The 17,396-nt window shown below is 44.7% G+C and overlaps 1 protein-coding gene across 1 annotated transcript in view; it reads left to right on the top strand.

The window, feature by feature from the left end:
• LOC309554453 (cadherin-related family member 5-like) overlaps window positions 1-16,872 on the top strand; it is an 86,159-nt gene extending 69,287 nt beyond the window's left edge. The window contains exons 14-16 of the mRNA XM_082256190.1: window positions 2,831-2,851; window positions 15,242-15,503; window positions 15,725-16,872. Coding sequence (XP_082112316.1) covers window positions 2,831-2,851; window positions 15,242-15,503; window positions 15,725-16,119 — 678 coding nt within the window. The 3' untranslated portion in view covers window positions 16,120-16,872. The remainder of the gene's footprint in view (window positions 1-2,830; window positions 2,852-15,241; window positions 15,504-15,724) is intronic.
• Window positions 16,873-17,396: the final 524 nt, after the last annotated feature.

Genomic DNA, 17,396 nt, shown 5'->3' with positions numbered 1-17,396 from the left:
GGAGGAAACCAAAGTACCCAGAGGAAACCCACACTCCAGGCAGGTTGGGCGGTGGCTGGGATTTGAAGCGACAATCCTAGTGCTGCTAGTTATTAATGAAATATTAGAAAGAAATAAAATACTATTAATTATTTCCTAAACTGTCTCAGACATTCTCTTCAAACACTGCATGGGCAACATTTTTGGATATGGCAATGAGCATGGTATACATTTGTTTTGTTTTGTTTTTTTTGTTTAGTACATCAGCTTAGGTTTTTGCAGTGCTTTACTGTAGGCTGACAATTGGCCTGAATAGTGAGCATCTAAACCAGCGCACAGTTAGGTCAAGGCTGCCACACTGGATGAGATATACCGTTTGCTGCTTATAATGTATAGAAGGATTTATTTTGGCTTTAGCAGAGTCCTTTTGTGGAGAATGTTCGGATGCATTTCCTCCAAACTCTGGCCACACCTTTTTCAAGTATAAATAAGTCCGTAAATAATCTGAATTATTTGTTCCAAAAATGTGATGTGATTTTAATTGAATTGGAGAACCATATTGAAATTATAATAAAAATCACTATCCTACTTACCAAATAACATAGACCACTTCAAATTGGTGTGTCTCTGATAAACACATAGTTTAAACAAGACCTGGCTTTTTCCGGCACTTTTTGTTAACAAGTTTAACTCTTTATTTTTGCTGGAAAATGACTTATAACCCCCAAACATTATCCTTTTTTTTTATTATTTATTTTTTTTTTTTTTAGCACTAGGACCCTAGGGAATAAAATGGCGATTGTTGCAATTTTTTATGTCACACAGTATTTGCGCAGCGGTTTTGCAAACACAATTCTTTTAGGAAAAATACTAATAAAATAATAATTAAAAAAAAGCACCCAATATATACCCCAATTTTTCTTGTAAAATGTGAAAGATGATGTTACACCAAGTAAATAGATTCCTAACATGTCATGCTTTGGAATTGTGACAAACTATGGTACTTAAAAATCTCCATAGCCAATGCTTTAAACACCTTTATAGGTTACCTGCTTAGAGTTACAGAGGAGGTCTAGTGATATAATTATTGCTCTTGCTCAAACATTCATGGTGATGACTCACATGTGTGGTACGAATACAGTTTACATATACGTTCATTACTTACGTATGCGCTGTCTTCTGCCAAAGAGCACAGAGAGATGGAGGAGCTTTTCAATTTTTTTATCTTTTGCATTAAAAAAAAATAGTTTATTTCCAGCCTGGACCAAAAGTGACATCATGACATCACTTCAGTCCTTCAAGGCCAAGGAGGCGATCAAAGAGGATTTATTCTTTGATCACCTCTGGAACTAGTAGGCCGCACCATCAAATTGTTTCTCGGGTGAACAGCTGAAACAGTAAGCCTGAGAAACACCGGCTGGGGGGTCAGGGGCGGTGTGTCAGGATGTCGCCGGTGTTTCTTGGGCTTACTGTTTCCGCTGTTTGCCTGAGAAATGATCCGACGGTGCGGCTGGCTAGTCCATAAGCCACTCGCAATGCTTTCATGTGTAAGCCAGCTTCCTGCTATAAAAAACAATACCGGGGGTTACGGCTGATACCTTCAGCCATAATCCCGGTAATCCACTTCAAAGCCCCAACGTATGTATACGAATTTTGGTCTTGAAGTGGTTAAGAGAAGAAGAATGTTGCAAGTGACCAGGACAACTAAGTTTAATTGACCTAGTTGATTTTGATTTGCCAAAGTGAAAGTCACAGGAGTAGTCAACATACTTCACGGGCTTACTAGTGTTGACTACTTCTATGACTATGATTTTGCAAATAAAAGTCAACTGGACCTATTAAACTTAGATGGAGTGCTCACTTGTTGACCACATTTTTTTTGCATCACTACTAACAGCGACCTCTGCTGAGTGCACCTGATTTACAGAGAAATGCCCTCACTATATGCATGCAAGTCATTCTTTACACTAGTGTCAAACGCCCCACCAACACTTCAGTCTACACAGTATTTGTGAGATACTTGGGACTGGTGAGGACCATACCCTCTAACCCTGACTAATTGTGGACACATCCATTTTTGTCCCTTTTCCAGAGGAGGTCTTGATGTCTGGTGCAAAATTCTCCTCTACTTTTGTCACCAGTTGACTTGCCCCAATCAGAATTCCCTCGGGTCTGGGCATTTCCTGTTATCCCCCTGCTCTCAGATTCTTCTTTATATTTCTGGACATCCCTCTGTACTTCATCTGCCACACCCTGATACTTTACAAAATGCAGAACAGGGTTTACAATCATAGGCCAATTTCTGCTCACTGTTTACAAAATATCTGTGATTGTAGGCTCCATCAGCCATTTTGCGTGAGTCTGAATTTTAAATTGAGACTTTCACTGGCACAGGCTGCAGGTGACTGAGCGTGGTCAGGTACAGAAAATGGTCATAGCAGTTTGGAAACCACTGATTTTAATAAAGGCAACTTAAAAGATCGTCATCGGAGTCACTGTTCCAACCATTGAAACAGGTGTAGGAATTAATTTAGGCATGGACTTTCCACTGCCCCATAGTATAAAAGGAGGTACACAACAGAATAAATTTAAAGTCCTATTTGACATAGGAGTGGCCAGAAGTTAAAAAAATACCAACATACCTGATAAAGTCTGGTAAAGCTTGAAATGACACAGCTATGTAATTTACTAGAAAAATGTCAGTCAGATATTTTGTACAATAATTTTGGAATTTAAAATTAGAAGATAAATAAGAAACGTAATATCTAACGCTGATTGCAAATTCAGTGTTATAGCTTTAATTATATGAATGCTAACTTGCATCTCTTCTTTCTCCTGTGCTGCAAAAAAGAGCTTGAAATGGTTTCAGTCAGTGAGTATTGGTTGGGAGGGAAAACAATACTTCAGAATTTACATCGAAATTTATCTCAAAATTTATTTCAAATGTTCATTTTTTTTTTTCACAATTTAAAACATCTAATTTCAAAGGTTAGGGGTCTATGGGTTAGCAGCTACAGGTTCAGAGAAGCACAGTTATTATTAGACATATGCACTTCATTTCAGTCCGAATGTAGATTTGGTTATTCAGAGATTTAAATGTATCTGAATCTCTGTATAAAATATAAAGAAATTTTGTTTAATTTTGTTTCGCATATTCGTTTTATAATGAATTCCACATTTTTGGAACCATTCTAATTCAAATCAGTCGAAAAATGATCGACCGAATTGAATTCTGTGTGAAGAATAGCTGGTTGTTAAGTAGCTGGCCGGGAAACCGGCTATCGCGTCCTTAACCAATGACTCATCAGCTGTCAGTGAGCTTCAATGCAGAGAGCTGAAATGTAACAAAAGAATGCTGACAATGAAAAATTCTGAAAAATCACAGTGTTCCCCTGCCCTCTCCCCCCCCCCATCCCCCATCCACACCAGGTCTGGTATGGATTTTAAAGGGAACCCCATGCCAAAATTTAAAAGGGAAACACCGGCGTGGGCCACACCTCCCCCCTTCCAGATTTTGATAAGCCCCCCACCTGCAGATCCACCAAATCTACCACCCAGGGTTGTGGGAAAGAGGCCCTTGTCCCACTCAGCATGGGGACAAGGTGCATTGGGGTGAGGGATCAGAGCTCCCCTGGCCCAAAGTACACCACCCATGTTGAGGGCATGTGGCCTGGTATGGTACAGGTGGGGGGCACTCACTCACCTCCCGCTTTTCCTGGTCTGCCGGGCTCTAAGCTCGGATAAGGGTCTGGTATTGATTTTTTATTGGCAGACTGCCTTCTCCCCTTCTTTGAACTCAGGGCTAAATTCAAATTGCAATTGCAAATTCAAGGTTGGTTTCAGCACAATGCGTCATGCAGCCCAATCCCAAAATTCAAATTGCAATTGCAAATTCAAGGTTGGTTTCAGCACAATGCGTCATGCAGCCCAATCCCAGTTCCCTGTCCCTAGGGACAGTCTCACTGTGGACCCCATAGAAGAACTCCTAGCTCAGGAATTGTTATCTAAACCGTTGTCTGCTCTTTACCTGGCACTACTGAGTGTGGACTCGCCTAAGATGGAAAGGCTAATGGAACTATGGAAAGCAGACCTTCCTCCTGACCTTGATAGGGAGGACTGGCGGGAGGACTGTCTTGAAGATAGTACCAAATTGTTAATTTCCTCATGGGACAAGCTTATTCAGGTAAATTCTTACACAGGATTTACTATACCCCCCCCCCCCAAAAAAAGACTGCGCAGAATCTAACCTCAGAGGTCACAGGAATGCCCTAGATGTAGTGATATATATACATATATTCTGAAATTGCCCAGGGGTAGCTCGGTTTTTGAGAGAGGTGGTCGAACCTATTAACTTTCATCTTCAGTTTACTCTCCCGATCTCTCCAAAACTGCCACTGTTGGAAATTCAGCACGATGAACAGAGGCCTAGATGCACTAAACTGTTGATACCCTATTTGTTCTAGTATACTAAAAGGGAAATCCTTCCCAAGTGGAATGCCTGTTTCCCCCTCTACGTAGGTTCCTGTGAAAAACTTAATAATGCTGTCCTTCTTATGTACGAATTAACCTACATTAACAGGAATTGCCCTAGAAAGTTTGACAAGGTATGGCAGCCATGGACAGCCTAGGTGGAGGGGTTTCTCTCCTCGACTCTTTGGACCTGTTTCTGGTATGGCTACAATACCTTTTTATCTGTTCTAGTCCGAGCTCTGTTGTGGGCACTGCTTTCCTCATGTGTTGTACTTTTAGTTCTATATGTAAATGTTTATATAATATGTACTTTGAGTCTTTTAGTAATGTCCGTGTGATGTATCCCTTGATTATATCTATGCCAACGATTTTGTATCATGCCTTTGTTTCAATAAAGGAACATTCTGTTTGTTAAAAAAAATTTTGGTGTGGGGTTCCCCTTAAAATCCATACCAGACCCAAAGGGCCTGGTATAGATTGGGGGGGTCATGCTGGGTTTTTTTTTTTTTTAATTTTTCACTGCCAGAATTCTTTTGCTTACATTTCAGCTCTCAGTGGGGAAGCCTGCTGGCAGCTGATTAGTAATTTGTTGCTAAGGACCCAGCGGCCGGCTTCCCGGCCTGCTCCTTAACAACCGGCTATTCTTCACGCAGAAATCAAATTGGTCGATCAATTTTTGACCGATCCGAATTCAAAATGTTCCAAAAATTTGGAATTAATTAATAAATTAATAAACAAAACTAAATTAAATTAAAAGAAATGACTTCCAAAACGAATGAATGAAACTAAATTAGTAACATAATGAATCTATCCAAAACTAAACAAATGTTTCAGTTCTGCACATGTATAGTGTGGTTTCCATATATATATATATATATATATATATATATATATATAGATATATATATATATATATATACATACACACACACACACACACACACAGTGTATATATGCATTTCCAAGGACGCAGACCCCTCCCCAAATCTTCGTTTTAAGGCTTTCTTGGTCACCTTTCTATAAAGGTTTACAATAACCAAAAAACCTTATACTCACCTAGGTGGAGGCAGCATTGATCTGATGCTGCATCTGTCCCCCACTGGCTCTGCAGTGAGAGCGATCAAACACCACTATTAATCAGTTCTCCCCCTCCACTATGAGCAGAGACTGTCAGTCTCCGGCTGCCTGCTCTGCACCTCCAGTGCTCACTGGAGGGCTGGACTGCGGAGGGGGCGGCCCAGCCTCTGGGCTGATCGCTGAGAGGCTTACCCAGGTGAGGTGCCGGTCCAGGTTTTTGGGTGAATTCCTACCATATGGTCAGAATCTTTTCAGAGCCTGGATTGGCTCTGTGATGTCAGCCGACAGTGGGTTTAGCCCGCTGTTAGCTGAAAATGGGTCACAGGAGTGCAGAACGGACTGCACTCATGTGATCCAAAGAAGAAGAACAGCCAAAATAGCATTGGCTGTACTTCTCCTTTAAAAGAAATTTCCAAACATCATACAATGAGTTACTCTCAGGAGTTTTCAGCTTTTTTCTGCAAAACAAATACTTCATACCAGCCTCCTGGCTTGTTTGGCCTCACAGGCCTCTGTTCCTTGTCTGTTTCACCCACACAAAATTCTCAAACACACTCTTGTGCAGATATGCATCATCCCTAGCTGCACTGGCTCCTACCCTCTCCTAAGTGAAGCTGTCCTGTCTCCAGTGTGGAGCCCTGAGCCACGGTCACTTTCAGGCTAATAGCCTATTTGCAGCTGGTTACTTACAAAACATGGACTCGGGATTGGAGGCTTCTTTCCTCCTGACTTTTTACAAAGCCTCCAAACTCAAGGACCCAGACCAGGATTTATTATTTCCAAAGGAGATTGAACCACCAGCCTTTCAACCTGTATGGATAAGATTCCTGGGTGACACTTAACCCTTCTCATATACATCCTTATAAAATATATATATATATATATATATATATATATATATATATATATATATATATATATATATATATATAATTTGTATATCATATATTTTTATAATTGTTAATAAAAATACGTTCCCATCATAGCACTATAAACCCACAAGGTATGAAGAGTCCACAACCTACTTGCCTTCTATAGGTGCGAGTATTTTGGAAGGGTAACCCCTTTTTTTCTGATCACAACTGGCTAAGAGGGGTGTTTCCTTACTTTGGAGAACTTTTCCCTCACTTTGTATTGTGTGTACAAAACAGGAAGAAAAACCTCCCTAATAAGACACAGATGCTATAAAATGTCCTGTGTTCTTCTGGGTTTGAGATGATGGAACTCCCACTCCTGTGAATAGGGGTCAATTCATCCCAGCACCAAAGAATGCCAGTGTACAATCTTTAGAAATTCACTAGCAGTCAGTTAGGATGCGTTTTATTACAGAAGAGACATACTGAGCCTCTTCTGCAATAAAAGCTTTTCTGCTAGTAAATTTATTTTTCTGACCAGGACCTGACGGAATTTACTAAGGCAGCTGTGAGCAAAGCCTTGTTTCAGGCTAAGAGACCTACGGTATCTTACAGTATTGAAAGTCAGAGCAGACACCAACCAATAGGGAGTGGATCAACCACATGGGGGATACCCTCCACCTGGAACAAGTGATGTTCCAGCATAGAGGGTGCCCAGGGAAAATTGAGACGCTGTAGTGAAGTTAGAAAAATTGTTGGAGTGGATCAGGCAAGGAATTTAAAGGCACCAAAGTAATTTTTTAATAAAATAAACAATTTATTAGTGAATTGATTAAAAACATCAAACTTGGTACGTGGGCCCCAAAGATTAGGGCATTAAGCTGTTGTTGCAATATATACAGAATAAACAAAAATATAATAATTGTATAGATAATTTCCAAGATACATCACATCAGAAGAATCTCGTGAGGGGTGACAGGTGAGGAAACTGCCGTCCGTCAGGATCAAATGATGTTGTATTCGAGAGGTGAAAGATAACTATTCATAAGGCTCGACATGTTTCGCTACAATAGCTTCATCGGGAGCTTATAAAAAGATATTCTGAATATTATTGTAGTTCTGTGGAATGGGTTAGTACCAGCAATATAGAACGGTGTTGAGACCGTAAGCAGGATCAGAATAAGTAGCAGGTGCAGAGATGCTATCTTAGTAAAGGACTGCATTAAAGACAGGCTAGATGCATATCCAGCAGTATCTTTAAACTGGCTAAAAATCTTGCATGACAGGTAAGTCAAAGGGGTAGGTAAAAGCCGCAGTAAAGATAAACCACAACTGAGTAAAGCAGGTGTGGAAATGCTGGAATATGAGCTGGTTGATTCTGCATGGAATGTGCACCTTCCCCGGATGGGGAACCACCACCATGATGCTTTACTCAGTTGTGGTTTATCTTTACTGCGGCTTTTACCTACCCCTTTGACTTACCTGTCATGCAAGATTTTTAGCCAGTTTAAAGATACTGCTGGATATGCATCTAGCCTGTCTTAAATGCAGTCCTTTACTAAGATAGCATCTCTGCACCTGCTACTCATTCTGATCCTGCTTACGGTCTCAACACCTTTGTAACAATCCTACAGGCTCACCTGAGTCAGAGGACTGCTGGCCGGAGGTAGGAGTGGAGCCCAGTGGCAAAGACCGCAGGCAGTTAGTAGGTGCTGGATACCGGATGGATACTGCGTAGTACTCTGATGAGGACACGGGTTCACCTGAGGTGCGGAAACTAAGTGCTAGCTGGTTTTCACTAGAGCCCCAGATGGTGGGGATAGACTGCGCTGCAAGCTAACACCAGGACGCGGTCCTCAGGATCACCCAGCCAGGCAGAGTGTAGGTTCGGTCCGAAGGCAGAGGAGCAGACAAGGGATAACCAAAGAGAAGTCAGACGAGCCAAAGGTCGGGGCGGGCAGCAGTAAGCGTGGTCAGACAATCCGGATCGGCAACAGAGGTAACAGTTCAGTAGGTAGGGACAAAGCAGAAGAGTAGTCGGTAGTCAATTCCTGGTCAGCGTTGGATTTGTGGTAGTAGATAAGAGCAGCAGGTGAGGAGTAGCTTGATCAAGGCTCAGGAGCTCAATAATCAGCAAACTGGAGTGCAAGGTGCTGGACTTATATAGGGAAGTACCAGGTGTGGGGAATCAAGGGTGATGAGCAAGGCTTGGCAAGACTAAGGTTGAAATAATAGGCTTCAGGGAAGAATGTTCAGGAAGGAATGTTCAGAGCGGATGGTAGCCTAGTAAGCAGGGCTACCGCCTGGGATGTGGCTGGTCACAGGTTCGAATCCCAACAGTACTCCCCCCCTTCCAAGGTGACCTCCGGGCACCGCAGGGGCAGGCTTATCGGGGTGCTGTTGGTGGAACTCTTTTACCAGTCTGGGGGCGTGGACATTTTCTTCTGGTTCCCACGAGTTATCCTCGGGAGGGTAGCCCTCCCACCCAATTAGGTATTGTAGTCTTCCCCGGTGGATCCTGGAGTCGAGGATCTTTGCGACAGCGTATTCTTCTTCACCCTGTACCCTCACGGGTGGTGGAGGGGGCGAGTGGTGGCCTGTGAAGGTGTTCTCCACGTATGGCTTGAGGAGGGAGCAATGGAAAACAGGGTGCACCCTAATGGAGTCCGGAAGATCGAGCCGGAACGTGACCTCGTTAATTTGCGCAGAGATCCGGAATGGACCCATGTATTTTTGGGCCAACTTTTTGGAGGGGACCTTCAATCTGAGGTTCCTGGTGGACAGCCACACCTTGTCTCCCACATGGAAGCCCGGGGTGGGTCTGCGGCGTCTGTCTGCTCCCTGTTTAAAGCGGCTCTGGGCGAGCTGGAGGTTGTTTATAATGTTCTTTTGTGCCTCCTGTAGGGTTGTTAGGCGTTCGGCCACTGCTGGGAGGGTGGAGGCAATGGGTAGGTGGGGAATGAATACCGGGTGCGAGCCTGTGTTAGCAAAGAAGGGGCTGTGCTTGGTTGAGCTGTGCTCCGCATTGTTGTAAGCGAACTCGGCCGTGGAGAGATGGTCAAGCCAGTCATCCTGCAGGTGGGAGCTAAAACAGCGTAGGTACTGCTCTAGGGTCTGATTAGTTCTCTCCGTCTGCCCGTTTGACTGAGGGTGACCACGTCGTCCGGGATCCCATGCAGCCTGAAGACCTCTCTGAGAATAAGATCGGCCGTCTGTTTGGCGGTGGGTAGGCCTTTGTAGGGGATGAAATGGGCCATCTTGGTGAGGCGGTCGACTACGACCAGGATGGTGTTCATCCCTTTTGAAGGAGGAAGGTCTACCACAAAGTCCATGGAGATCGAGCCCCAGGGGCGGGAGGGAATCGGGAGAGGTTGTAACAAACCCACGGGAGAGGAACGAGGAGTCTTATTGCGGGCACAGACCGTGCACGAGGAGATGTACCTCTTGATGTCCTCCTTGTATGTTGGCCACCAGAAGGAGCGGGAGAGAAGCTCCTGGGTCTTTCTTGTGCCTAGATGGCCGGCCAGCTTGGAGTCATGGTTGAGTCTGAGTACTTCAAGCCGTGCGATTTCTGGTACATATAACTGTAGGTCCTGATGAAACCAATGACCGTTCTTAAACATAAGGCTGACATTCCTTGTGGGATGGGCAAGGAAGGGGTCATTTTCGTATCCTTCTTTGATTGTGCCCAGGAGTTCTTTAGAGTAGGTTACCCCTACGACCCTTCTCTCTGGTAGGATGTAGTTTTGGCCCTTGTTACTCTGCGAGGGCTCGGAAAACATTCTGGAGAGGGCGTCAGCCTTACCATTCTTTGATCCGGGGCGATAGGTGATGAGAAAGTTAAAGCGGGAAAAGAATAGGCTCCATCTGGCCTGTCTGGCTGAGAGTCTCTTAGCACTGCGGATGAACTCGAGGTTCTTGTGGTCAGTTAGTACGATTATGGGGTTGGTGGCTCCCTCCAGCAGGTGTCTCCACTCAGAGAAGGCATCCTTGATCGCCAGTAGTTCCTTGTTCCCGATGTCATAATTCTTCTCGGAGGGGGACATCTGGCGGGAGAAATATGCGCACGGGTGTAGTAGCATCTTCTCCCCTGTCCGTTGTGACAGAACAGCCCCCACCGCAGAGTCAGATGCATCCACTTCGACTGTAAATGGCAGCTCGGGGTTTGGGTGGATTAGGATTGGAGCAGAAGTGAAGAAGAGTTTCAACTTGGTGAAGGCCTCCTGTGCCTCTGGTGTCCAGGAGAAGGGGACTGATTTCTTGGTGAGTTGGGTAATTGGTGCTATGATCTTGGAGAAGTTCCGGATAAACTTCCGATAGAAGTTGGCGAAGCCAATGAATCTTTGTATCTCCTTCTCGTTTCTCGGAACGGGCCAGTTCATCACGGCTTGGACCTTCCCCGGGTCCATACTTAGGCCCTCTGGGGAGATGATGTATCCGAGGAACTGAGTGGTGGTTCGCTCAAACTCACATTTCTCTAGCTTGATATAGAGAGAGTTCTGTCGGAGTCTCTGCAGTACCCTGCGGACGTGTTCGCGGTGCTGCTCGAGGTCTTCGGAGAAGATCAAGATGTCGTCCAGGTAAACGACTACAAACAGATCGAGCATGTCCCTGAGGACGTCATTAATGAAGTGCTGGAAGGTGGCAGGAGCATTGCAGAGTCCGAAAGGCATGACTAGGTACTCGAAGTGACCATAACGTGTCCGAAAGGCAGTCTTCCATTCATCCCCAGGGCGGATTCGGACGAGGTTGTAGGCCCCTCGAAGGTCAAGTTTGGTGAAAATCTTTGCTGCCCGGAGTCTCTCGAGGAGTTCTGAAATCAGTGGAAGTGGATACCGGTTCTTTACGGTAATGTCGTTAAGCTTCCTGTAGTCAATGCAGGGACGCAGGGAGGAGTCTTTTTTCTCTACAAAGAAAAAGGGGGCTCCCGCAGGGGAGGTAGAGGGCCGGATGAACCCCTTCCTTTGGTCCTCGTCCAGGTACTCTTTCAAGGCCTTGAGTTCAGGCTCCGAGAGGGGGTAGATACTGCCAAAGGGTATTTCAGCCCCGGGCAACAGTTCTATAGGGCAGTCGTAGGGTCTGTGTGGTGGCAGCTTGTCTGCGTTTTTCTTGTCGCAGACATCCTGGAACTCGCGGTATTGAGGGGGTAGCAGATCCTTGACGGAAAGTTCAGAGATGGTGGTGTCTTCGGTTGGAAGGACGGGTTTGTGGGAGCAATTTAGCGAGCAGAACTCGGACGGGAACCGTATGCAGTGGGTTTCCCAGTCCACCGCGGGGTTGTGGGTGGCCAACCATGGGATGCCCAAGATCACCGGGAACTTCGGGGAGGCGATCAGCGAGAAGTGGATCTTCTCGTGGTGATCGGGTTCTATAAGGAGTTGTAGTTCGATGGTCTCGTGAGTCGCCGGCCCCGAGGAGAGTGGGGATCCGTCGACGGTTTCCAGGTCAACAGGGGCTGCCTTGATTGTCAGTTGAATGTTCTTTTCGCGGGCGAAGGTTAGGTCCATAAAGTTGCCTCCCACCCCGGAGTCTAACATCGCAGAACAGGGGAGTTGTCGCCCCTCGATGTCGATGAGGATGGGGATGATGAAGTGGGATCCATGAGCCGTCGTGTTGTTATTTTCAGGGGCTGCTGGCGGGGTTGGAGTCTGTGATAGCTCCTTTAGCTCCGTGACGGCAATAGTTCTTCGAATCTTATTGGGACATTTGATGGCAAAATGACCCGGCTCTCCACAGTAGAGGCAGAGGTTTTCGGCCAGCCGTCTCTCCTTCTCAGCTGTGGATAGAGACCTCCGTAGTGCGTCGACCTGCATAGGTTCAGGTGCTGACTGTGGGTCGTGCTGGGTGGTAGAGGAGAAGGAGTAAGTGGGTCTGTGGTCCAAGGACCAGAATCTTTCCCTCTTCCTCTCGGAGAGTCTTTGATCTATCCGGATGCATACTTGAATAAAGTCATCCAGATCGTCCGGGGCTTCAACTCTGGCGAGTTCGTCTTTTATTGCTTCGGACAGGCCTCGCCGGAATTGGCTCCTCTGTGCTGCTGGGTTCCAGGTGGTGTCCGTGACCCAACGGCGAAATTCGGCGGTATATTCGGCGACGGAGCGTCTCCCTTGTCGCAGACTATGTAGTCGCGCCTCGGCCGTCGCACAGCGGTTGGGGTCATCGAAGACTAGGCTCATGGCAGTGATGAAGTTGGTTAGGTTGTCCAGGAGCAGATTGCTAGACTCCACGTATGGTGATGCCCATGCTAATGCTTCATCCGTCAAGAGATTGATCATGAATAGCACCTTCTTTTTATCGGTGGTGAACGGGGCCGGGTTCATCTGAAAATAGATGCGGCATTGGTTCAGAAATCCCCGATACTGGCGTCTGTCACCGCCGAATTTTGATGGGAGTGGCATGCGGGTGTCTGCGGCCGCGCCGCGGACGTCTAGGAGTTGCCTCTGTAGTTCAATAATCTCCTTCTGTTGGCTTTTGACTACTTCTTGGAGCTGGGCAAATTTCTCCTGATACGTAGTACCAAATTCTTGAAGTTCAGTGACCTGTCTACACAGAGTGGTCATTGCGGACTCCATAGTTGGGCTGATTATTCTGTAACAATCCTACAGGCTCACCTGAGTCAGAGGACTGCTGGCCGGAGGTAGGAGTGGAGCCCAGTGGCAAAGACCGCAGGCAGTTAGTAGGTGCTGGATACCGGATGGATACTGCGTAGTACTCTGATGAGGACACGGGTTCACCTGAGGTGCGGAAACTAAGTGCTAGCTGGTTTTCACTAGAGCCCCAGATGGTGGGGATAGACTGCGCTGCAAGCTAACACCAGGACGCGGTCCTCAGGATCACCCAGCCAGGCAGAGTGTAGGTTCGGTCCGAAGGCAGAGGAGCAGACAAGGGATAACCAAAGAGAAGTCAGACGAGCCAAAGGTCGGGGCGGGCAGCAGTAAGCGTGGTCAGACAATCCGGATCGGCAACAGAGGTAACAGTTCAGTAGGTAGGGACAAAGCAGAAGAGTAGTCGGTAGTCAATTCCTGGTCAGCGTTGGATTTGTGGTAGTAGATAAGAGCAGCAGGTGAGGAGTAGCTTGATCAAGGCTCAGGAGCTCAATAATCAGCAAACTGGAGTGCAAGGGGCTGGACTTATATAGGGAAGTACCAGGTGTGGGGAATCAAGGGTGATGAGCAAGGCTTGGCAAGACTAAGGTTGAAATAATAGGCTTCAGGGAAGAATGTTCAGGAAGGAATGTTCAGAGCGGACGGTAGCCTAGTAAGCAGGGCTACCGCCTGGGATGTGGCTGGTCACAGGTTCGAATCCCAACAACCTTCCTCGTTAGTTCTATATTGCTGGTACTAACCCATTCCACAGAACTACAATAATATTCAGAATATCTTTTTATAAGCTCCCAATGAAGCTATTATAGCGAAACATGTCGAGCCTTATAAATAGTTATCTTTCACCTCTCGAATGCAACATCATTTGATCCTGACGGACGGCAGTTTCCTCTCCTGTCACCCCTCACGAGATTCTTCTGATGTGATGTATCTTGGAAATTATCTATACAATTATTATTTTTTTGTTTATTCTGTATATATTGCAACAACAGCTTGATGCCCTAATCTTTGGGGCCCACGTACCAAGTTTGATGTTTTGAAACAATTCACTAATAAATCTTTATTTTATTAAAAAATTACTTTTGTTGAATTGAGCCACTTGGGCCATTGAGGCCCCACTGGGGTAGGCTTGAGGGAGGCCGAGTACTTCCTTAGGGATGGCCACCTAGTTATGCCAGCTGGAATCCAATGCGCTGATTCTGTGACCCCTTCCTCACCCCCCTTTCCTCTTCCCCTTTTCTTCTTTCTTTCTCTCTTTCTCCTTTCCCTTCTTCCTTCTTCTCCTCCCCGTCAAGGTACTAGTTTATAGGTCTCTCCATGGGGACGACGGTTCATGGTGGCCTATGGGTCAGAGGCGGTGGGTCCCCCCACTCCCCTATACTTTCATTGCCCTGTATTGTTTTTTGTCTAGGATGGTGTGGAGTTGGAGCTGAAGGGGATGGACGGGGGGGGGGGGGGGGGGTGCATGTTTTGGGTTGTTTCTCTTGAGCCCGCCCATACTCCCATGTTGCTAAAATATGTTTTCACACATTGACAGCCTCTATCGTCATGGACCCTTTATCTGTTTGATGCTGTCAGTTTATGTTATTGTCTCCTACGCGGGGGCCATTCTCATGTTTTCCATGTATGGCATTGTGCCTTGCTTTTATACTTGTATTGTTGTGCCTCTTTTACAAAACTTTCTAATAAAAATGATTGAAACAAAAAAAAATTACTTTTGTGCCTTTAAAGTCCTTGCCTGATCCACTCCAACAATTTTTCTAGTTTATTTGGGATGTGGCACTTAACTACATGTTTTAGCGCTCAGAGTGCTGCTATCTGACTGCGCAATACAACTTTAATGCTGTAGTGAAGTTGGTTGGTCATACTGGGTCTTCCCCCAACAGTTCTTATCAAAGATAGGATTTTGTAACTTTAATGCTTGTGGAATTCTTGTCTAATGCTTTCATGCTTGAAGTAATTGCATGTCTGTCAGACCTTATTATGGGTAACAGATTATAGCATATTGAACTTCTCAAATTTGTACCGCATTAGTGATGATTATGTATGTGTCACACTTTTGCGCTTGATGTCTTTGATTGCTGTTCTCTCGCTCTGGAACATTAATATTGTTTTTGACTATGTACATACAGTATGTTAACAAGCTCAATAAACTTTCTGATTTAAACAAAAAACAAATCTCTTTCAATGCTAAAGTTCCATTTTAGGTTTACAGATTCATAGCTGTGAATGACATTGTTTATGGCTTGACCTTTGCAGGTAAATACCAGCAAATCTTCACTACAGGGAGCGGAGAAAGGCTACCAAAATGCAGCTTACAGTGAGAGCCCCGATGAATTGAAGACTTGTGAAGAGCAAGATAAGGGGATGTCACCTAGCCAACAAAGCAAAATAAAAGAGTTAGGAAAGGCAGACGGGAACCTAAGCAAGCAGCAAAAGAGGACACCAGCCGTAGCTGTGATCTCACCTGGAAACCAGTGTCTTGGAAGCTCACCATGCACAAACAGACAAGAATTGTCAGGTAAATACTCAAACCCAGTAACAGAAAAGCCTATTCTAGCTTATTGCATTTCATATGTAGAATGGGACTAATATGACTTATTATTGTCTAAGTGATGTAATATTATGCCTGCCAAATTTGCCACCAGGCATAGTGAAGTTAAAGGAAATCTTACATATATTTTCTTGGATGTGGCAATATTTTCTGTTATATTCCTATAAACCCCACCCCTTTCATTGTAGCTGAGCCTTTGAATAGAAATCAATGTACCCACCAGGAAGCGACCCCAACAAAGGAACTCCAATCAAAACAAGTTGCGATTACCCAAGCCCTGGTGATCAATGAGGAAGTGGACAGCAGTGACCAGAAGCCTCCACTAGATGATGACCTCAGTAGCTGTCTTCAGGCAATTAATGATGCAAACACTGCTGCCAATGAAGAAGTATCAGAGAACTTGGATACCTCAGAAATATGGCCTGAACCCCCACAACTATCCCGGCTGCCCATTGTTGTAGAAGTGAATGAGGAAGTGACAGAACATGACAGAGAACAGAATGCTCAAACTCCACCAATGGGCAGTGAGATTATCACTCCTGGCTCTCTCATGCAGTTACTGGAAGACTCAATTGAATGTTAATCCCTTGAAGCCTCATGCCTAAAAGAAAATAAATGGAAAATCTGACTGATTTTTGTGGACAACAAGGCATGAGGCTGGAATCTATGCCTTGGTACAGTCTAACCCTGAATTTAAGGCTGATATTGTTGTGTGAACTATAATAGGATTTGTTCTGATAAACATTACCCTTTTTATACTTGTCCAGGACAATTTTCATTAATCAGTAATGGTGGAGGGTCATACCAATGAATAGCTCAGTCTACATGTGCATTACTGTATTAGCTGCACCAATCTCACTCCTGTACTAACTGCAAACATACAAGCTGATATCAATAGTTGTGAAGTCTGCTTTGTGTTATAAAATACAGCAGATTATGTATATCACCAAGACCCTGTTTCACATTAAATCTGTAAAAACAGTTTGTGAGAGGAATGTGCACGTGTAACATATGTGTCAGATAAATCCATTTTTTACATTGCATGAATTGCCTGATATGTTTATATGTATCGTGAACGTCCAGTGAGGAACGCAGCAAACATAATGTTTCTTCATAGCTATCTTTCTGCCTTTAAAACATCTATCCCCATTTTGGTCTAGTCAATGGGGGATGGAAGTTCTGTGCTGGGATGTCAGGTTGCTGCCAATTTGTGCCAATGAGTTGGTAACTTTACTGACTGTCTGACAAAATTCGAATGCCTGTTTATCATATGTGTTTATTATCAATATATCAATATTTATCAATATTTTCACATTGAGAGATATCAGTTTACCCAGCACTTCAACAGAACAAGTACACTAACTTATGCACAGTAGTCAGCTAAACTGCTAAAAATGCCACCTAACATCAGAATACATATACCTACAGAGTAAGCATTACTAAACATGAATGTGTAGAAAAGCATGTGGAAGCCGAAGTTAAGATAAATGTACTGTGTATATATATATATATATATATATATATATATATATATATATATTTTAATTAGCACCAGGGCTGGTACTTACATTGGATGAAAGGTGTCCCTTGTGCCCCCTGCATTCTCCTGTAGCTGTGATCTTCCAGTGCTGTGGGGGTTATTACAAGCCTCTGGACCTTTCATCTAGTAAACCAGCCAACTTTGCCCACTCTCTTTTTCCCCTGCTCTATTCATAATAACTGTACTATCCCTTCCCACAATGGAAAGGCTCTATGAATGAAGGAGTCTGACTTTTATGGTACAGTTTTTATGAACTAAGCAGGGGCGGAAAGGGTGGGCATAGTCTGCATTTTTGATGAGTGGCTGTGATGGGTCCAGCG

This window comes from Pelophylax lessonae, assembly GCF_965119305.1.
Source record: "Pelophylax lessonae genome assembly, chromosome: 4".
Lineage (NCBI taxonomy): Eukaryota > Metazoa > Chordata > Amphibia > Anura > Ranidae > Pelophylax > Pelophylax lessonae.
The sequence above is the reverse complement of the archived record's forward strand: the minus strand, read 5'-3'. Positions and strand labels throughout refer to the sequence as shown.